This window comes from Lutjanus erythropterus, chromosome 7, assembly GCF_056507025.1.
Source record: "Lutjanus erythropterus isolate fLutEry1 chromosome 7, fLutEry1.hap2, whole genome shotgun sequence".
Lineage (NCBI taxonomy): Eukaryota > Metazoa > Chordata > Actinopteri > Lutjaniformes > Lutjanidae > Lutjanus > Lutjanus erythropterus.
In genome coordinates, this window is record NC_139323.1 from 18,167,007 (window position 1) to 18,189,812 (window position 22,806).

A 22,806-nucleotide genomic window follows, 5' to 3' on the forward strand; every position below is an offset into this window, starting at 1 on the left:
TCCCACACCCACAGCCTGTTCAAGTCAGCTGGATGTATAATATGTATAATTGGGGGTGTGCAGTCCTGATGGTGACATTCAGCCATAATGAAGACAGAGCGAGTGGAGCCTGCAGCAAAGATGTTGCACAACGTGAAAGACACATGCTCTGCTTGTGTGGTCATAAATCATCCACTTCTGTGATGAAGTAAACTGTCCACCTGCTGCTCTAAGTGCTCCCTCTTACAGTACCTGAGGCCCTCAGGAAGGACATCTCCTCCTACACCGTCAGTCAGCTGTGACGAGTTTAAGTACAGATAAGACCAGGGGCGCAGTGAGGGGTAAACCAAAGAAAACTTTAATTTAGTCACAGTTTACTACCTCTGTATTTACCATCACACCTCTAGAAAAGACACAGATTTCAACACAAAAATGTATCTTTATGGAAATTTAGACAGGCTGAATTGACAGTAAAATATGTGAAATGTGTCTGACCATCTTATATTATTCAAATATGTGCCTGAATGTCTAGAAATTGTCCTTTTCTAATTTTCTATCAACTCAAACTGAGAACAGATAGTAGAAAAATGTATGTACAGTTCAAAACACAGGTGTACCACTTCCTCCAAACCATCAGGCACAACAGTTTTAATAAACTTAGTGTTTGTTGGGACTCTTTGTGTGGAATCTGTGTTTCTGGTTCAAGGGCTCTGAGCGACAGGCAGCGTGGCTTATAGGTGACTAATGACAGAGACTACTATCTCTGCTGGGTGAAGAAGATCAAAGGTGAAAAAATGTCTAACTGGTTCCACTTCCTCCTATGTCACATTTTTGGGTGATGACATTCACACTCAGAGCAAAACTAGAGCAGAGGGCAGCAGCAGGCCCAAACTGTCATGTGTGTGCTTCACCCTTTGTTTCCTGTGTATGTTGTCACAGCTGGGAGGTTTTTGAAAAATCGGAAAAGCGCTGAATGTATCTGTAGGACGTTGCTAGTTTCAGTTTAACCCATATTTAAGTCTTTTTGGTTGGATCACATGTAACTGTTTGCAAATAAAAGACTATAACTTTTAAATTTATTTTGTCAAAGTAATAATTTCTGCTAACTCTCAGTAATGTAGTGTTTCACTTATTTTTTTTTTTTATCATACATTATGCTATATTCAAATATTTGATGCCAAATTAATAAACACAAAATAATTTCACCTTTCTTCTTCTTCAAAGAATTACTGTTGTACACTCAGTGTGAATTTAAGCATTTTTATGCAGGAGTGCATGTATGTATGATCTATGTTTATACAGTATGTGATGTTGTTGTCTTATCTTATTCAATCTGCTTTTAAATCCATACCACCACCGTGATGGTCCAAAAATTTATTTTTTTCAGTCTTATAATGTAAATGATTATGACACTAGAAATATTTGAATATTCCAAAACAAAATCACCTGCTGGTCGGTAAAAGGGATATTAACTGATAACCCCCTGAATACAGAAAGAGTAAAACAGCATTCATACTAACAGTCATACTGACCCCAAGTGGATATGTTGGATTACTGCAACTCTTGAGTATTTTGTTTTGTCCATGTGGTTTTCATTTAAGTTTCCAGTAAGCACTGGATAGTACATAGACAATAAGTAGTAAATAAAATCAGACAATTAAAATAATACAAAACATTAAAATACAATACCTAACAACATTAATAATAAAACAAATACGATATGCTGGGAATAAAGCTGTGTGCTGGCATTAATAAAACTCAATATAAAAAGATCTAAAGATATAAAAAGGCCTGATCACCTATAGTCTCGAGCGGGAGCTGAGGAACAACCAGGAGGGAAAAAATTAAAATCATATCATTAAGCTAAACCTGTGTGACCCTCTTGCAGCAAAGACATACAAAATAAGAATGGCAAAATAATAAAGTAACTACAGTAATAAAATAAACCACAATTGAATTCAACTGCTGATCACCCTGATTTCCAAAACTGGAAATAAATCAGACCCTAATAACTACAGAGGGATCTGTGTCAGCAGCATCCTTGGAAAAATATTCTGTAGTATTCTAAATTCTTTATTCAAGCAAAGAACATAACGTCTGATCACATACACGTTACAAACTTTTTTCAACAAGCATGTCAGCCAAGAAAATGGGAGGGAAACACAGTGTGAAACAAGGATGTTGTCTAAGTCCTACATTTTTCAATCTGTATAAAAATTGCAGATCAGTTGGTCTATTAAGCATTTTATTGTCCCCAACCAGAGATAGTCGTCAACACAACCTGACAATCCTGGAATAGTACTGACAAAACTGGGTCTTGAGGATGAATTTCAAGAAAGAATCATGATCTTTCATGAGAAACCATATCTGTATCAGGAAATTTAAATTTGGCAATAAATGCACTCAAAAAAAAAAAAGGCATGCCGGGCAATGTACACATTAAAAACAAAGTTATTCAACTTTAATTTTACAATTAGAATCTGAACAAAAAATATCTGATCACTTAATATTACCAATAGTTTTATACAGATGTGAGATTTGGGACAAACACCTACTAGAGGCTCATCACACTGACTTCTGTCGAAGGATTCTACACATTCAGAGGAAAACACCAGATAACACCTGCAGAGCAGAACTAGGATGTTCCTCATTACCACTAAACATCCAAAAACAGGCAATACAATTTTGGGCACATCTCATTTCAAATCATACTCCCTTTCAAAGCACTGAAAACCTCAGTTGGCCTCATTGGCTGAATATCTCCACTCTGTCAGAGAGAGGAAGAGAGATTAATACTGACTGAATACAGACTTAGTGACCGTCACCTGGCCATAGAAACAGGCTGACATAAACAAACATGGCTGCCCAGAGAGGAGCATGTATGTGGTCGCTGCTCAACAGGAGAAGTAGAAACAGAGGTTCCCACTCTATTGTGAGAAATTCCCTCCGCTTAGTGACTTTCACTATGAGAAAGAGAAATGACCAAAAAAGTTTCAAATGTTAAACCCAGAGGACAAACAGTGAGTTCTCCTGGGTGAAGGAACATCAGCTCCTCTGGCAGCTAAACCACAGCCGGAGGAAGTCAGGACTTTCATGATACCCAGTCATTGCATTACATTGTAGTGTACTATATTGTATTGTATAATATAGAACCTGCATGCATGCACATGACACCTGTGAACTTAATATAATAGGTTGCTTTGGCAATAACATGTTTGTGATTTTTCCAATAAAGTTATTTGAATTGAAATTGAACAGACAATTTCTCCACACCACACCAGAAAACCAAACCAAAACTAGAGGAATAACCAAATATATGCGATTTGATCACAGGCCAGATCCCGGATGACCCCCACAGATGACATTAGAGTCTTTATTTCATCATGTGTCCTACAGTTTTATCACTACCATACAATTATCACCCAAGATGCAGCTTCTTTTTGCACGTTGTGTGCCATTATACAGCAGAGAAACCGACACCCTCGTCATTTTAGTGGCACCCATTCACCGTCAAGACAAAGGGATCAGTCAGCGCAGCTATCATAAGAACCCTCAGCCCCGAAGGGCACTGGGAAATATACAGCTCCAGTCAGTCATGCCTTGTTTGTTCATGATTTGTAGCACTTTCTCTATTTAAGGGTAAGCTCCGAGTTCAACGACAATATCTTAAAAAGGCCAAGAATTTAAATGACATGTTATTGAGTCTTCACAAAGGAAAAAAAAAAGAGCGACATGGACTGCCAAGCATCCAGAAATGTTTGTGGGATCATTCTGCTCCTTCTGTCCTCTAAATGTGGCTTAAGAGGAGGGGTTGTTTTCTCAGGACCTTTACCAGAGGGCCGGGCTTTGGTGGGACAAGTGGGCTGGCTGCTCTGCCTGCAGGATAAGAAGAAAGGGAAAAAAATGGGAAAGAGGGAGGGCTGAGTGGGGCCTTTTTCGAGCCCTTCTACTCTTTCAATTTATAGGTCCTCCACACACACACCCACGTACAGGCACAGACACACACTCACACAGACTGCAGAGCCCAGTAGACAAAGTGAGGATGTGACATCATCCACAGGAAGAGGAGCCAAACAACTTTTTTCTCCCTTCACTGTGTTGTCAGTGTTGCAGAGTAAAGTCGGAGCCTCTCGGTCTGTTAGTGGCCAGAAGAGGATCCAAAAGAGCTAGAGGGGGGCAGAGGAGCTGGATCTGTCCTCCAGAGGGGCGCCTGAATCCTCCCTGAACTTCCCACGACTTTCTAACACATACCAGACCCTCCGCTGCAGGACTTCAGCCAGGTACAGTGCAGACAGATTTTTCCATTCTGTAATGTCTTGGATTTTTGGGGGGGATTTTTTTTTTCTCTTCCTCAGATTCTTCTTGTCTTTGCTTCTGCTTACTTCAGCTTGCACTGCTTTCCTTTTTCTTCCTCATTTATGTGTTGAGAGGACTTTTGTAGGTCTGAAGTGTCAGAGCCAGATTCCATAACAACCATGAAAGCATGCCAACGGTGCGTGATCAGACATGCTTCAGTCTGAAGCTGTTGAGGCATGCAGCGGAGAGACATAAAGTGATCAATATTTAAGTCACTCTCTCCCACATACTGTCACTTTTTGTACAAACCGCTGCTGACTTCAGTAACTAAGAGTGTCACCGTTAAATGTTTGTCTGAAGCTTTGTCTCCCTGAATGAAACACTATAACTCTGAGCCCTCCTCAGAAGCCCTTTTGTTTTGGACACATTCAGAGCTATCTCATGACCACGTATTCATGGTCCCCCAGTGGTGAGTTTTGAGCTGAGATCAGGCAGACTGTGAAAGCTAGTGGAAAGAAAAAGTACCCTTCTCATATATCAAATGCTGTAAATCATGAGTTTCCTCAAATTCATCCGAGTGAACAGACCCAAGCAAAACTCAAAGCTCAACAGACCTCTGAGCAGCCTGTGCAGTCAACAAAAGTTCAAAACAAACACTCATATCAGTGCTTGGTCTATGTGAGAACAGATAATAATCCAGAGACAGAAACTTCTGCTAATCTGAGTCAACAACCACAGGAAACGTTGAGACCGGCAGTTCAAAATGGGACACAAACGCGGATATAGTATCATGTTGCAACCACAGTCACTTGAATGTGACTGCAGTGTCAAATCTGTGGAGGCAAAATATGCTACAGTCTTCCAAAGTACTGAATGGAAACACACAACTCAGTTTGTGGAGCTTTACAAGTGTGATACAGTGAAATGTAACCCTTTCATTTATGTGACAAACCCAGATTTTACTTCTAATAAACTATCCACTATAATTACCTACCCAGTTAATACTGTTGTATTGTTATTGTAATAACCATGCTGTGAGGTCATGTTCATGATCAGTGTGTAGTTTTATCTTTGAGATGCTTGAACACATTAGTCCATTCAGAGGTTACATTGTACAAAGTTGTTGGCCATCTTATTCTGTTTGCAAAATGCTCATGCATTTAAAATATGCAACAAAAGCAAATACTTCCAGCAAACAACACAACTTGTGGTCAAACTACAGTAATGCATTCTTTCAATCAATTATTACACAATAGACACCAAAATACAGCTATCAATATGAACCAATGTATGCTATGTGCCTGTGCCATTACATAGTTATATAATTTGACTTATGTGGCAAGAAAGGAAAGCAAGCATTTCACAGCATGAATTGTATTCTTTTCTCCAAACACGATTTTATTACAGATAACAAACACTGCTGCACTCTGCACCTGCACTTTTTTACACTTTTTTTTTTAAAGACACCCTGTTGAAACACTGTACAAGAAGAGAAATTTTTAAAGAAAGTTTTCTCATAATTATACATTTATAAATTTTATTTTACCTTTATTTAGCCAGTCAAGTCATTAGGAACAAAATTACAATGACAGCCTTATACAAATAATTTCTATCACACGTGAGAAGATATTTTGTTTAATACATTCAGTCCAATAGAGTTTTGGGTCTTTATATGAGATTTGTGTGATCTATTTTTAAAAAGGGTGTGAAAAATGTGTGAAACCAATAAAGAAGTGTATACACATTTGCAAGCGAGGACATCTGCTCTGCTAAGAAGATGATGATGATGAAGACCAGTTTCATTATGCAGGTTTAAGCAACTGTGAAAAACTGTAATAGCAATCAGGATTTAATCATCTGAGTAATGTACTGTTTGTGTTTCATATAGCAAGACTCATTTACCAGAAGAGGAACTGATGTCAGTTGACATGTTCAGTATTTTTACAACAAACTTGTTTGTCATAGCATCTACTTTTACATCCGTTTTGAATGAGGCTCGTAGTGCTGTATCTGAGCACAGCAAGCATTATACTGTGGACATTTTCTCCCGCAGTTCTCTCTGGAATTGTTTCATCTTTAGGGAGTCACAGCATGCCATTCATTTTCTCAATTATGCTTGACTGTAGTGGCCTGAATTTTTGCCACAACCAACTGAAACCGTTGCTATTTTTAAAAGTGGTTGCTGCTGAAAGTCTTGTGATAAGGTCGTGCTGGTCACACAGAGCAGTGGAGGAAATAATGTCACATTTGGGATGAGCTCACTGGTTTGACCCAGAGGGGTGGACTTGAGTCACATGACATGGACTTGAGTCAGACTCAAATAACAAATCTGATGACTTTAGACCTGACTTGTCAAAATTCAGAAAGACTTGAACCTTGACTTGTACTGTAACACCAATGACCAGTGACTTCACCTCGATTTGAGCCTTTTGAGATGAAAATAATTGATACCTTCCCTCAAGACCAAAAACTAAAAAGTGTTATTTGAAAAATGTGCCCTGAATCAATTCATTCATACTGAAACGACTGATGTTAATTCAACACTTAACACTTTATTTTGCCCAGATGTTTGCGTGGTCATTGCTGAAATGCTGCAGCCACGCATTTTAAGTGTCATTTCGCTGGAACATCACTACCTTATAAATCAACGAACATCAGAATCACAATGTTGCAGCGACATGCTGTGTTTGTAGGGTTGGTATTTGTCTGTGCTGACTTGCAGGAATTGAGACTTACTTGTGACTTGCAAAATAATGACTTGATTCAATCTCTGGTTTGACTATAGTTTGAGGGAAACATGCCGTTTTCTGTGCCGTTTGCCTACACGAGTTCTCAGTCTAGTTCTTGAAAATGTTTGAAACTTAATGTCATGCCTACTTACTTTGTGTTGTTTAAAGACAGATGTTTTACTTTTTTGCAAAACCCCTTTGTAAACCCTCTGACAATGATATCTAGGCCATGGTTTTGTAGTTATACCTCTGATGTCTTGGTCATATGCAATTTAGGGTCATTCTGGCCTGGAGCATTGGATTGACAGGAAACGAATAACCTTCTGACTTCTCTTGTTGTTGTGCTTTACAGAAACATCCCGCCATCTGAAAATAAGAGCTCCCTGCAATCTTTTCATGACAGACGCTGACCCCCGGTGACCTGATTTCCGAGCTGAAACCAGTCTGGTTTCATCTCTCAGGAAGGTCACACTTTATCCAACTCCAAACTAATTATTATTGTGGAGAGATTATTCTCCCCTTATCTCAGGGGAAACGACTGAGTCAATGGCGTTGTGTCTTGGACAAGTCTTCAGTAAAGACAAAACATTCAGACCGAGGAAGCGGTTTGAGCCGGGCACCCAGCGCTTTGAACTCTACAAGAAGGCCCAGGCCTCGCTCAAGTCCGGCTTGGACCTGAGGAAAGTGGTTCAGCTGCCAGAAGGAGAGAACATCAGCGACTGGATTGCTGTTCACGTGGTGGATTTCTTTAACAGGATCAACTTGATCTACGGCACGATGAGCGAGTTCTGCACCGAGCGCTCGTGTCCCATCATGTCCGGGGGGCTGAGGTACGAGTACAGGTGGCAGGATGGTGATGACTACAAGAAACCCACCAAGCTGCCCGCTCTCAAGTACATGAACCTGCTGATGGACTGGATAGAGTCGCTCATCAATAATGAAGACATCTTCCCCACCAGAGTAGGTGTGTGAGGAGACTATTATTGAGTGTCTAACATAATACATGACTGATTGCTGCCTGCACTGATGTTGTGCTTCATCAGTGCTGAAGTGTCAGCCTGGAGTGCGGTACTGTTCCCCTTCATTAACATCTTGAATTAGACGATAAAGTTCAAGCTGAGGTTAATGAAACAATGAGGTTGACATTTAAAAGAGATTGAATGGGTGACTGTGGTGTTATTTTATCTCAGCACCAGATTGGGCAATCAGCATTTATTAGATGTGAGAATTTCATGCACAATGGAGAAGCGAGCTCAGTAGTTTGCACTGAAACCAAAATGGTCTTGTGTTTGAACCATTCAGGGGGCTCTCTGCGTAGATTTGATATGATTTTCCTCTGGGAGCTCAAGTTTCCTCTTACAGTCCAGAGACATGCAGGAGGGAACCAGAACTGATATATAAACTCTAAAGCTGTGTTTCCACCCAAAGTAACTGGAACTTTTAGTCGTTGGAACTACTTTTCAAGGAACTAAAAGATTCCATCAGCCCATTTTTCTCTGCTTTCAACTGCAGTCTAAAAACCCGCAAAGATCAGGCAAATTAGTCCAAGTAGTGCTTACTGCAGAGCCAATTTGATCTAGTTCAGCTCCACTTCTCTAGACCTAGTGAGGCGTAGGGCAAGAATATCGTGGTAAGCCAATCAAACTGGCGCCCTCTCTGTCTTGGGGTATGAATTAGTCTGCTGATGTATGAAAAAACTACGACTGTTGCGTCTAAACAACAACAACATTGTCATCCTCGGTTGGCCCATCAGTCACATGCTTTTTCCTATGAGTCCATGTTGATGTGTCAAAGCACAATAAACAAAAAACAAACTAGTTTGCAGTGAGCATCCTAAACTTGCAAAACTCAAGAGAGATTTGCATGTGCTATTTCCTTGTGGTGCACTTTGTACAAACTTATTATGATTTATTATGCGACAATGCTGTGGCTAAGATCTGCTTAGATTTACAGACAAAAACACCTGGTTCAGATTAGAGAAAGATCATGGTTTGCATTAAAATGACCACTCTTGCAAGATCTTTAACAGGTCTAGGGTGCCCTTCTAGATTCTACCTCAGAAATGTCAGCACTGCAAATCCCAAGTGGACTTTTAGAAAGAACTATCCTTTGGGGGGTGAAATAAGGTCCCATGGACTTAATTTAGACCCTGGCTCCTGTGGTGGAATCACAGAGCTCCTCCAAAGGTTCTTAGTCTCTTGGGAAAGTTCCTGCAGTGGAAATGTGGCTTAATTTTCCCTGAGGACTGAATGGGTTTTGTCTATTTGTTAACCTGTGATAGACTGCAAATTTGTCCAGGGGGGTTTCCTACCTTTTGCCTAATGAGTCCACAATCCCCCTGGACCCTGAGCAGAATTAAACAGGGACAGAAAACGGATAGATAGAGTAATCATAAGACGTGGAACAATGAGCTCCAGAGATTGCCAGCCTTACCCCCACAGACTATCAGAAGGGCTCAAGTATCCCTCATTACTATGTCCTTTCCCATAGATGGGATAGCTTCAAGGAATTGTTTGATTGTTTTTCATTGCTGAAAAAACACAGTAGCATTGGTGACTCTCAGACACATCAGTTCATACAAGACATAGTGATCATGCAACTGGCAGTGGTTCAGCCTTTGATTTTTCTTCAGTGGATTTAGTCAATTTTACTTATAAATTACTACCATTTATCGATTGCTGATAGCTTTTGCACAACTTTTTTTATTCTGTTTGTTACTGTGGCAGTAAATTCGATATGATATGGTAAATTACAATACAGTATAATACAATATGATACAATATGATACAACACAATACGATATGATATGATACAACTTTGTTGTTAGTATTCACTGAAATTCATTTTCCATCCTTGGGCAGCTCCATTTAAGTGATTACACACAAATTAAACATATAGTACACAAAATGCACTTTCCACAAACAGAAAACATCACATAGTCATCAAATATACATATCACAGTATATAATAATGAGATTCAGACCTCAGCAGGACACTGAATTTGATTTTGCAAATATGCAAAAAGATGAGGCTCACACCAATTTGTAATTCTATTTGTGTCTTTATTTTTGCTCCTGAATACAAATATGTGGATAATCTTTTTCTCTCTCTCTTTTTTGATAAAAATAGTTCATTTCTATCCTGTCAAATAGGCTGAGCTACTCCACAGTAACTACAGAAACACCCCCTGGGGTACATGTACCCCTGGCTGAGAACAACCGCTCTATACTGTGCCGTTATTTTCAAGTATATAAAAAGAGAGTATTTCAGCTACAAGAGCCTTTTGTCAGTTCACACAAAGCCTAGAAGCAATTTTTGGACTGAGTGAAGCCTCATGCAACTGAAAATTGTGTTATTATGTATTTTTGAATAAAGGTGCAATGGATTATTTCCAGTCCTACCTTTTCCTTTGCATGTCCACATTTATAAACCCAGTACCTGAAAAGAGGTTGTGTTCAGAATGACTGAAGTATATCATCCATGCAAATCAGATTTCATTAAGACACTAGTACTCAAAGATCAGTGCTGTTGAGGACATCTGCTAAATTATGGTTTCAATTATAGAAAAAAGTTACTCTTTATTCAGGTCTAATCAAATCTCACAACTGTTTTTTCCCTTTCTTCCCACTAGGTGTACCTTTCCCCAAGAACTTCCAGCAGGTGTGCAAGAAGATCCTGAGCCGCCTCTTCAGGGTGTTTGTGCATGTTTACATCCATCACTTTGACAGCATCTGCAGCATGGGTGCAGAGGCGCACATCAATACCTGCTACAAGCACTACTACTACTTCATCTCAGAGTTCAACCTCATTGATCACTCTGAACTAGAGCCCCTGGTGAGACAATAGTGTGTGTGACCTCAGATGTGTGAGTGTGAAGACAGGGAGGATCAGATTGATGTTTTGTACTGGGAGCGTTGTCAGTGTCACTCTCCTAACTCAGTCTAACAGAAAATATCAACTGTGCTGCCATCTGTAACCTTGTTGTGCAGCATGCTCGGTGATCTTCGTGTCAGTGTGTTTTCCTGGCTAGTGCGCATGCAGGTCAAAGAAAATAACAGCAATCTTTGTCTACTGAAGCCACACAGACTGCATTATCACTCAGTGCACGTATAACACATGAATCTTGTTCTCCTGGAGATAAGAATATTTTTTCATTTGAATTTTAGGAATGCAACCAGCATTCACTTTTTCATCCAATTTATAACAATGAAAGAAACTTGTTAATTTGTTTGAAACAACAACCCTCATAAGAGAAGTAGCTGACTATGTGCAGTCATGTAATGAGGCAGAGTTTGTATAAATTATTTTTAACGACAAAGGGACCTCCATCACATGTGAGCAGATGGAGAATGGTGCCCCGAGCATCAATAAGAGGGTTCAGTTATCATCATCATGAAGCCTGGGCTGTGTAATTCCCCTCGCAGAGTGAAACAGGCATGAGACATTTATGTCCACAACTGCAGAAAAGATAAACCTTGGAAACAGACCCTGTTTTATTTTCCCATCTTTTGCACCCAATACAATTATTTTTGCTGTTGGTCCTATAGAAGCACACTGTAAAAAAATAAGGTTAGTGTCCAGTCTGCATAAAATTTTTAAGTTGACTGAATTTGAAAGGACAGGTTGAGATAATTTTGTAACAATTCAAAACATAAACCTTTCTTCTCAACCAAAATTAATTCAGTTGTACTTGACAAAACATGTTCAATAAGACTAAGATGTTAAGTAGAATTGAACAACTTTTTAGTCACACTGACAAACATTACATACAAATTTAAATTCCTTTCACACTGTCTCAGTTTGAAGAGATTTTACAGCTGCAGCTGCTCCTTTATGGAACTACTTTGTTCCAGCACTGGCACCGAAACAACATGCAAAACTGCTCCCAGTTAATTTATTTATCTTAAAGTGTAATGAAGACACAGCAAGTTTCCATCATATGTGTTTATATAAACTGTAAAACAGAAGGATCTCAGGAGAGTTCTAACTGGCAAACAGTGAATGCTGGGATTGACTGAACACTGCACTGTACATTCATTCAACTCATGAATTTAAGTTAGAAGTTTAATTCATTTGAATAAATAAAACTTGTATATTTATGTGTAGTGCTAACTGCTGTAGTTATGTGTAGTTTGAATTCCTGTATGATTTTACAGTGCAACAGTTTTTATATTCTTAATGTTGAAAGACTGCATTTTATACTAAACATTCATCTCCTCATACAATATGAATTTGATGTGTTAAACGTGTCCTTTGTTTTCTTTTCCTACAGAAAGAGATGACCGAGAAGATATGCAATTAAACAAAACCACATGGACAAAGGAGTTTACATGACGTTATCTGAGCCCCGTGAGAACTCATTGGCTTCAAAACACTCAAAACAAAGAACAATTTTACATAAAGTTGTATGAATGGTTTTCTAAGCATAACTGGGAAGGTTCACTAACTTACCACAGTTCTTGATGTGTTTGATGCCATCATTATAGGACTTTGTATTAGTTTATAATACTACATCTCCTGTACTCATGCTCATGTTTTTTTCTTTCCTCCTGTATATGTTTTATGTTTGACCTTTTTATATACAGTGTTGAGTCTTGTTTTGTTGAATGAATGTTTGTTTGTTTTTTTTATTTTATGTTAGTGTTTTTATAGTTTGAACATAAAAAAATGCAGCCTAAAATGATCCATGTTTTGTGTGTTTTTATGCACTAGATTGAACCACAAAAATATGTAAAACTTTGTGTCATGATTTTGGAATGAAATGGGGTGTCAAGTGGTCAAATTTCCCTGAATTTTAAGTCTTTATTCCAACTTTGATGAGCTCATGAGCTTTTAAGTCATAAAGTTGAAACATATATCATAAATAATGATTCTAATGAACCTAAGTTCCTTTACGTTGACAGCAATGGTTATCACAGTAGCTGTTGTTTAAAATCATTTACTTGTCTTTAAGGATTGGTCTGTTAAGCAGGCTGAATTTACAAGTAGTTTTAGACCAAAACTAACACAGACAAAGGCAGATTTCACAACTTAAATGTGGAAAGAGATAAACCATAAACTAAAAAAGTGAAAGTGACGAAATATTGTCGGTATGTGGCGTGAGCTGCACTTCCCCTTAAGTGCTGTGTGCTGGCCTGCCAAACCTCTCCAATGCAAATAAGGGTCATCATCATGCACAAAAAATCCCCACTACGTGGATTGGGGTGTGGCGAGGAATCAAATGAAGTGACGTAGCAGTGACAGTCGTGTTTTTGACGAATGGGAGAAGGAGGTATGCAGAGGAGGGCGGAGCAAACATCTGTTTATGTGCTTTCGCGCCCTGTGCGTCACTGGTTGTTTGACTGATGGATTTCAGCTAGCAATGGACGCTTACCTCAGCCGTCAGAGGCTTTGACAGAGGGGATTTGGCTGGTTTGGACACCTGGTCCAGGTTAGAAGGGTTTACTCTGCATTTATATTTTCCATTTTAACGAGACTTTACCTTTCTGTAAATACAAATTGGCGAGTAGTGTTTAATCGCTGGGAGGAGGTAGTTAGCTAAGGGATGTTGCTCGTTAGCTGGGGCTAACGACAATGACATTACGTCAGATTGCACAGACAACAGTTAACGCTACCTTAAGTTTTTATTTTAACAATAGTGTGGTTACTATTTTATACAATTATCCTTGTTTGCAAGGGTGTCTAGTTTGTGTAGTAACTGTGCTAATGTTGAGTAACGACGTGGCTACTCACGTCTAGAAGGGAACCTTTGATTTCCAAAACTCTCGCGAGGTTTACACGGAGTGTTTCTTCATTGTGCACCTTGTAAAAAGTAATTATAGTTTATGATCTAACGGCACTGTGGTTAAAATCTGGGTAGGTCAATGGATAGGTAACACCGGTTAGACTTACAGAAATGTAGTTATTTGGGTTAAATTAATCACTCTCTCGAGATCTTTCGCGGGTTTGGGTTTCCCTTGCAGACAGACTAGTTAGCTGTCGGTACACACTTGCTAACCATCCAGTTTTATAAGAATATCTATTAGCGTTATCACTTTGAGTTGTTATACAGGTATATTTGGCTAAATGCTAACGTGCTTACAGCAGTCAAATGCTTTCACTTACCTAGCATACCTTTTATTTGGCCGAAGGCTAATAAAATAGTCGCTACTATTTAAACCCAAACCATGAGCATTACCTTACCTTAGCCAAGTGTTTACAGTCCCTAAACCCACCCAGATCTCAACCAGTGCGTTGTCCCATTATAAAATGTAACTAATCCATACAATATGTACAAGGGGAAAAAAAACTTATAAACCATATCCCGTATAAATCTCGCGAGAGTTTCGCAAATCAAGGTTTCCCTTCTGGACACGACCGAATGCTACGCTAACCTACCATAACAGACTGGACTTGAACTTTCTGCGGCTATTCTGTTATTCAGTAACCACAAACAAGCCGAAACAAACATCCGAGAGTGAAAGAAGAAAAAAAACCTTCAAGAAATGGACTTTTTGGACTTCTGTTTCTATTGTTTATTGCTATACTTTGACTTGTTCACCACGTTAAGCTAAAGCTGCAGCAATTCATTAATTTGTCACCTGATATATTTATCATCATCTGGTTTGATAATTGGTTTTAGTCATTTTTAAGATGAAAAAAGTCAAAATTATTTGATTCCAGCTTCTTGGATGTGAATATTTTGTTTGTTATTTAGTCCAGTATGACAGTAAACTGAGTATCTTTGGGTTTTGGACAAAACAAGACATTTAAGGCTATCACCTTGGGATTTTGGAAACAGTGATCCACAATTTTCACTATTTTCCGATATCATTAAACTACTTAACAATTAAACAACAAAATAATTGTTAGTTGCAGCTGTACTTTAAAATGACTTGTTATTGTGTATATTTTTGCAATATGTTCCAGACAAACTCACTGTTTGTGATGTTATTCTCAGTTGGCAGATATGGTGAGGCACAGCGTGATGACAGAGTTGCAAGCCTTCCGGCACTCTCTCCAGGTAGGATCTAAACTGTTGATAATACTGGTGATTTCACAACCTCTAACTTCCTGAAACATGTTGTGTGGGTTATGATCAAGCTGCCAGAAAGCAGGCTACAGACTAATGTCAAGGTTATCTGCTCAGAAATGGAGAAGTTTCATCATTCTCCATGACTCATGTACTATGACTGGTTTGTGTAAATGCTTCTGGTAATATCCAGGATGAGATAAGGCCTGTCGTGGCGTTTCCCGTATTCTCATCAGGTCAGTGTTTTGGCATGATGCCATAGGGGAAGATAATGAGCTAGGCTGTAGTGCACAGTACCATACAGTGGATCTTTTTTGTTCTTTAACATGTTTTAGAAAGTTAGAAGTGTTTTCACCATTTGACACTGAAAACAAAGTGGAGAATTATACATTCTTTCTTGTTCTTTTACTACTGCGCACCACCTGATTTTTCTGGCTACCCTCACACTCTCACTCCCTCTCCCCCCCTCCATGTGGCCTCCTCCTCTATGTTACAGGGTAACTCCCTGGCTGTGGGCCAGGTGGGGCAGAGCTGCGGGGCAATTCAGGAGAATGGAATCGCTTCAGAGGAAAGACAGCACCTTTCCCAAGGCCCAGCAGGTACAGCAGATTTTTTTGGAGCTTCTGAAGCATTGCATTATGAATTATGGTATACACACTGCCAAAGTGCTGTTTTAACTAATTTGCTTGCATATTGATTCTTATGTATTACTACAGAAATTGAGAAAAGCCAGCCAGTAAACATCCCAGATGTAGCCAAAAGAAAGAAGAAGAAAAGAACAAGGGCAACAGACAGCTTCACAGGCACTTTTGATGGTAATGAAGCTGATATTATTGTGTTACATATGGCATAGCATAAATTTTATTCAACAGGTACCATAGACACATACTGTAGTCTCATATGTTACATCTTCTTCAGATCTGTACAAACTGACAGATGAGGTGCTGGGTCAGGGGGCTTATGCTAAAGTTCAAGGATGCATAAGTCTGCAGAATGGACAGGAGTTCGCTGTGAAGGTGAGTAACTATATTTTGTGGGCAGCACTCTACAAAAAACAAAACATTTGAAGAAGTTTTAAAATGTTTCACTACAGTTGAGGCAATGCTGAAACAGCTTGTTGAATGTTGTTTCTCAGAGTTTTTAAAACGTTGTTCTGTACTTTATGGGTTTTAGGATGTAAAATGTGTATGACTTTACCAAATTAACATCACATTAGCAAAATCAGGCTTGTTGTACCTGATGGAGAGCCTTGACACAGAAAGCTGTGGAAATACTTTTAGATACATTTATTTGCATGAATACTTAAGGTGAATTCTGCAAGCATTTACAAACCTTTTAATGTATCTTTACATTAACACTTATACTGGGAATCTCACCCTACTATATACGTTGAAAAAATACCTAATTGTGATTAGTTTGACTTAAACTGTAATTGCAGTATGATTTGTGATACGAGAGGCAATGATAATTTTATACATCATTATTCTCATTTTAACATATTAAAATTATTATGATGTGATTTTTGCAGACATCGAGATGTTTTCTTAAATCAGCAGAATATGATGTGAAGGCCAGGATATTTCTACAGTATGACAATATTCAATTTAAAATTGTCTTTTAACACCCATTTCACCTTTAACAAATATTGCCTCTTAAAATTGTTAAAATTGCTCATCCCTAATTCAAAGAAAACTTAATGCTGTGAAACCCAAATGTATGGCAACTAATAGTGCTCAGTCTGTTTTTGTTTCACATAGATAATAGAAAAGAGTGCAGGACACAGCCGCAGCCGAGTGTTTCGAGAAGTGGAGACTCTCTACCAGTGTCAAGGAAACAGGTTAGTGAACGTTTAGTATGAGAAATGTTTTAACTAAATGAGATTGCAGAATGAAATGGATTCTTACCATTAGGAAATGTCTTGATGCAGGAACATTTTGGAATTGATCCAGTTCTTTGAAGATAGTTCCTGCTTCTATTTGGTATTTGAAAAACTGCGTGGAGGTAAGAATAAATTAATAACTCTAATTACATTTGCATATACTTAACTTGTCCAGATGACTCATTCACTCACAAGTGATTGTCTTCCTGTCCGTCAGGCTCCATTCTTACACACATCCAGAACCGAAAGCACTTTGACGAACTGGAGGCCAGTAAGGTGGTCAGGGATATTGCCCAAGCTCTTGATTTCCTACACACAAAAGGTAGGTCGGCATCGAAACAGCTATGAGAGTCTAGCTGTGACTTTTTATTTTTACTTTGTCATGGTGACAATGTGCTTTTCTGCAGGCATTGCCCATAGAGACCTTAAGCTGGAGAACATCCTTTGTGAGTACACCGACCGGGTAAGTGACTTTTAAAGGACAGGAAGCTTTCAGAGCGACATTAGTTGTTCCTAGAGGTATACAGGATAATAATTTTCTCCATCTTTCTATCCAGGTGTCACCAGTGAAGATCTGTGATTTTGACTTGGGAAGTGGAGTGAAGCTCAGCAGTGCCTGTACGCCCATAACGACTCCAGAGCTTACCACACCGGTAACAGTCCAGTGTTAAATTCATAGCACATACACAGAAACATAATCAATCAAATGCATAACAGTTATTTGATTCTTCACTGTTTGTTTTGTGTTTTTGCTTTCTCTTAGTGTGGCTCAGCAGAGTACATGGCTCCAGAAGTAGTGGAGGTGTTCACTGATGAGGCCTCCTTCTACGACAAGCGCTGTGACCTTTGGAGTCTCGGGGTCATCCTCTACATCCTGCTGAGCGGCAGCCCCCCCTTCACAGGCCACTGTGGCACCGACTGTGGCTGGGACCGTGGAGAAACCTGCAGAACCTGCCAGGTATGCTCACCCGGTCAGCGTCTGTGCTCGATCAGTGTCCATCTCAGCTGACACTCCTCTTCCTACAGCGTTTGCACTGCTTACACAAAGGTACAGAGTGCTTCCCCTGTCATCACACTGATACATTGTTATTTCACAATGTCACAGGCATGATGTACTGTTTTGGCCTGGAAGCTATGACAAGAATGCTTTCATGTTTTACAACAGCAACAGCAGCAACATGTCTGTTCTTTCATCATTACTGTTGCTGCCTCATTGATCTGTGTTCACTCATTTGATGTCTAAGATCTAGCTAATTGACCACAGCAGGTATTCATATCATTAACAAAAAATCCTGGGTACATATAGGGCTTTTCCATTAGCACTTTTGGCCACGCTGACTCAAACCGTGCTGTGCTGATTTGCATTTCAAAGTATTATTGTGCAGAGTGTGCCTGAGATGGACCATCCATCAAAATGCTCCTAATATGTTTTGCGATAAGCCTAACATAAGTTTCTTCATGATGACATTGCTATACTGTATAAACCCTCTAGGGTGAGGGAGGAGAGGGGAGGTCAGGTCAGGTCAGGTCATCAGCGCTATAACCTATATCACTGCCTTTTGCTAACAGCTTAGTGGCATATGGCATAGTAACGTGATAGTACATCGGCTATAAATAACAGGCTGCTAACATTAAAATCATTTACTTGTCTTTAAGGATTGGTCTGTGAAGCAGGCTGAATTTACAAGTAGTTTAGGCCAAAACCAACACGGACAAAGGCAGATTTCACAACTTAAATGTAGGAAGAGATATACCATAAACTAAAAAAGTGAAAATGACGAAACATTGTCAGTATGTGGCGTGAGCTGTACTTCCCCTTAAGTGCTGTGTGCTGGCCTGCCAAGGCTGTATTACTCAGCTGCAATCATTGTACATGTGCCTCTTAGTTTGGTCATATCTACTCTATGGCTATGACATCTCTAAATGTCTGATTTGTTCACAACCCAAAAATATTTATTTTACTTTCATAGAGGACAAAAGAAATCAGAAAATATTCACATTCAAGAAGCTGAAATCGGAGAATTTAAACTTTTTTTTTTTCCCCTAAAAAATTACTCAAGCCAATGAATCTGTTATTTTAATAATCAGTTAAGATCAATTAATAGTTGCATATATTGTAACAGATTAATAGTTGCAGCTCTAATCTAACCTAAGTGAGTTCTTTAAGTCACTAGGAACAAAAAGAATGCTTCATGTAAGAAAACACTCAAATGCTGCTCTGACTTCTAGAACGGAGAATGTTGTCATTGTGCTTCAGTTTTACAGGATATTGTGTGATATTCTCTCCTCAGAGTCACCTGTTTGAGAGCATCCAGCAGGGAAAGTATGAATTTCCAGAGAAGGACTGGGCTCACATCACAGAGGGCGCCAGGGATCTCATATCCAAGCTGTTGGTTCGGGATGCAACTCTGCGCCTCAGTGCTGCTCAGGTCCTCAAGCACCCTTGGGTGCAGGGGGTGGGTATCATTACATCTGTGCACCAGATTAACTGTTCTGTACATGCTCTAAAATTGTGTGACACAAAGCCACTGTATCACTCATCCAGTAATATTTTTCTTTATTGGAAGTGGTCATTTCAAGTCAGTTATTCATTCTCTCTCTTTCTTTCTTTTTTTGAATAGAATGCTCCAGAGAGAGGTCTTCCAACTCCTCATGTTCTACAGAGGTACGACAGACAGCTTAGAAAGTCAAGTCTAACATATTTTACAACATTACAGTGCTGAGAATGCTGTATATAATTTCAGATTAATACAACAGACACTTTTTGATAGGACGGTATACAGGAAGAACAGATTAGTAAAAATATTCAGGGTTATCATGTCATATGATTATTTTATTAACTTCCAGGTCGGGATAAGTAAGGAAAAAAAAAAAAAAGAAAAAATGCGGTTCCAGACTATTGCCCCTGTTCTGTTATTGTAAAATATGGAATTCAAAATTTCTTAAGTAAATTAATCATACAGGTAGAGAGTTATTCACGGCATTTGGAGCAGGCAGCCAGTACAGCCAAAAAGTTTTGTGAGACAGTGCAGGCCAGAGCTTGATATTGTAGGAAGCAAAGCAAGAAGTGTGACGAACAAACACTGCCTCCACGCCTTTATGTCATATCCTGCAAAACATCTCTGCCCCAAGTTCCTTGTAACTGCACCACACTGAGAAATCTGCAGCCAAGTTGGTGTGAAAGAAATTGCGAAATATCTTTGAGTTGCATATATATATTGCATCACAAATTACCAAATATTAATCTTCTCTGAATACTGGAGTTGCACATATTTAGCTGGAGATCAGAAAAGTAAATGGATCATCCATTCTGTGTGAGGAAACCAAACCATTATGGATTTGTTCAAAGGTGTTTCCATGGACACAGTGAATCAAAAAGGCTGCACAAATGCAGAGAAAATTAAATTATTCAACTTTTTTAATTTTTGGTTCTTATTCGTGAAAAAGACAAAAATATTGGGGGGGACCAATAATATAACCTAATATTATTTATTCAGTATGTGAAGGAAAACTAAGGAGTACAGGTAGTTAACACCAGTTAGTTTTTGGGCAGAGATGCATTATTACTCATAATCCAAAGATATTCTGTTTACTGTCAGAGAGGAGTAAAGAAACCAAAAAATATTCACATTTAAGAAGCTGCAATCAGAGAATTTAGACTTTTTTAATTAAAAAAATACTCAAACCAATTAAATGACTATCAAAATACTTGGTGAAACTTTATAATCAATAAATTGTTGCAGCTTTAGAAGAAACCTGAACATTCATCCTCTTCCAGGAACAGCAGCACCAAAGACCTGACCCAGTTTGCAGCTGAAGCCATCGCCTTCAACCGGCAGCTATCACAGCACGATGAGCAGCAGGAGGATGTGGGAGGCATCGTTTGCTCCATGAGGCTTTCTCCTCCTTCCAACTCCAGACTGGCCCGCAGACGGGCGCAGTCCAATGCCCTCCGCACCAGGGACTTCGCTCCTGCATCGGATGACCTCGCAGCCTGAAGAACCAGTACCAAGTCCTCTCGTCATTGTTTTCTGACTGATTTTAGCCTCTGTGTGTGTGTGTGTGTGCGCGTGTGTGTGTGTGTTTTGTTTTAAGAAGGAGGTCTAATTGTTCTTGGTGTTGAAGCTCTTTCCTACGGCCAGTAATCTTATCATCCAGACAGAGTTTGAGCACCAAGAGGTTAATCCTCCTCATTGAAAACACAGTTGAAACTCCTGAGAGTTGTCCAGGAGTTGTTTTAAGCTGCCTGAGTTTAAAAATATTTAATTTGAGAAGAGCTTTGCATTTAATTTTTACAGTTCAAGTATTTATTTATTTTCTATTCAGTGATGATGAAATATACAATGACCCTAAGACAGCAGAAACAACTCTTAATGCCAGCATTATACATCTAATCGGTACATAGCATTATAAACACAGCATAACAGAGGTGCAGCACAGTTTTGCAGCTGTATCTTTGATTGATTGATTAATATTTTTGTTTAAATGCAGCTTACTGCTTCTCAGTCACTGGAGGAAAGGAATGAGTTCTCTTTTGTTTTTTGCTTTTTTTTTTAAGCACGTCATTGTATGTGTGTGGATGTATGTGGCTGGAATGATGAGAATGGACTACACTTAAAGGAGATAGCCCATCTCTGAAAATTGATTTTTTTCCACCCCTCCCATTTTTTTTCTATTTAAGCCACTGTGGAGGCTTCATATAACTGGGGATGTCACGATACTAGACATGTAGTAGTAACAGTTGCAGGTGCCGTTGTTCTTTTTCTTAGCCACCTGAAAAAAAACTGCTCTGAGCTTCTAGGCCAAGAGACTGAGGGGAATATTTACTAACCCTGATGCAAATCACTGTCAGGGGAGCATTTTGTCCATGTCTGGAAAGTAATGCAAAGGTAATTTATGCTGCTGCACTTTTAATATAAGTTCAAGTCGGAGTGCAAGCAGTAGTTAAAATTTACAAACATGGTGACATTTTTTATGACAGATGAAGATATAAGTGGCAAGGAGTTGGGATGGTAGCCTACTGCTATGAGCTGTGGTTACACTTTATTAGCCTGAACACAGGATACTTAAGAGTTTAGCCATCGCAAACATTCGTCAACAGCAATTGTATCTGTTTCAAACAAAAAATGGTAACTTGTGTTTCAGAGTAAAGATGAAACTTTGGATATGTTGTTAATGTAACATTAATACGAATTGAAACTCGCTCACCATCTGGATGTCTGTCTTTGGGGTAGTTCGCTAAATTGGAAGTGTTCACCATTTGCATACTGGTTATGACAAATTTCCCTGATGATCCACCACAAACACAAAGTACTTCCATGCTTGGCTCTTTTTTTGTTGTTGTTGTTTTTCTTTTCGAGAAGTTGAGGTGGAGCTGTCGCTGCCGCTGCACTTGTCGCTATCCTGTGCATGATGTTATTCTTCGATGCCAATAGGCAATCTTCTTCTTCTTCCTATTTTGATTTAAAGGCAGATGAAATTTAGACATCTTTGCTGTCTCGTGACATCCCTACATAGAACTTGCAGAAAGTGCAGAAATGTGGCTGGATGCTGAAGTCAGAGAAGATCCTTTGGTATTTATGGTTTCACTTCAACACAAGCTATCTGTAGCATTAATATACTTTAAAACAAGTCACTTATTTAGTTTGTCTGAAAGGGAAATATTATATTGTTAAATGTCCAACAATGTGAATTTAACACCTACAGTAATATTTATTTTGTAAGGGTTTTTTAACAACTTTTTAACCTCATATTAGAGCTCTAAACATTACCTCAGGCTCTTGTTTTTGCACCATGTCCTTGCACGTTTTGTACTGTACAAATGTGACACCATCCCAAAAAGACTTACTTAGTTTCTTATCGTCTTACTGATTGGATATCTCAGAGTGTTTTTAGTCTGAATGAATTTGGTC

General features: G+C 39.0%; 2 protein-coding genes across 2 annotated transcripts; both read left to right on the top strand.

The window, feature by feature from the left end:
• Positions 1–3,950: 3,950 nt before the first annotated feature.
• Positions 3,951–12,687, top strand: mob3c (MOB kinase activator 3C). Its single transcript, XM_084723015.1, has 4 exons — positions 3,951–4,259; positions 7,357–7,968; positions 10,636–10,838; positions 12,277–12,687. The coding sequence occupies exons 2-4, from the start codon at positions 7,551–7,553 to the stop codon at positions 12,304–12,306; spliced, it is 651 nt and encodes a 216-aa protein (XP_084579141.1). The 5' UTR covers positions 3,951–4,259; positions 7,357–7,550; the 3' UTR covers positions 12,307–12,687.
• Positions 12,688–13,278: 591 nt separating this feature from the next.
• mknk1 (MAPK interacting serine/threonine kinase 1) lies at positions 13,279–20,940 on the top strand. The gene is made up of 14 exons (XM_084723014.1): positions 13,279–13,434; positions 14,944–15,006; positions 15,512–15,614; positions 15,732–15,830; positions 15,934–16,031; positions 16,773–16,852; positions 16,943–17,016; positions 17,112–17,216; positions 17,302–17,357; positions 17,452–17,547; positions 17,658–17,852; positions 19,186–19,350; positions 19,516–19,559; positions 20,673–20,940. Exons 2-14 carry the CDS (start codon positions 14,953–14,955, stop codon positions 20,890–20,892), a joined length of 1,389 nt encoding a protein of 462 aa, XP_084579140.1. The 5' UTR covers positions 13,279–13,434; positions 14,944–14,952; the 3' UTR covers positions 20,893–20,940.
• The last annotated feature ends 1,866 nt before the right edge of the window (positions 20,941–22,806 follow it).

Excerpts from the sequence above, each read along its gene's own strand:
- mknk1 (XM_084723014.1), top strand. The coding sequence starts at position 14,953 with ATGGTGAGGCACAGCGTGATGACAGAGTTGCAAGCCTTCCGGCACTCT. Across the intron at positions 15,615-15,731 it reads CCTTTCCCAAGGCCCAGCAG|AAATTGAGAAAAGCCAGCCA; the intron begins GTACAGCAGATT and ends GTATTACTACAG. Across the intron at positions 16,032-16,772 it reads GACAGGAGTTCGCTGTGAAG|ATAATAGAAAAGAGTGCAGG; the intron begins GTGAGTAACTAT and ends TGTTTCACATAG.
- mob3c (XM_084723015.1), top strand. The coding sequence starts at position 7,551 with ATGGCGTTGTGTCTTGGACAAGTCTTCAGTAAAGACAAAACATTCAGA. Across the intron at positions 7,969-10,635 it reads CATCTTCCCCACCAGAGTAG|GTGTACCTTTCCCCAAGAAC; the intron begins GTGTGTGAGGAG and ends TCTTCCCACTAG. Across the intron at positions 10,839-12,276 it reads ACTCTGAACTAGAGCCCCTG|AAAGAGATGACCGAGAAGAT; the intron begins GTGAGACAATAG and ends CTTTTCCTACAG.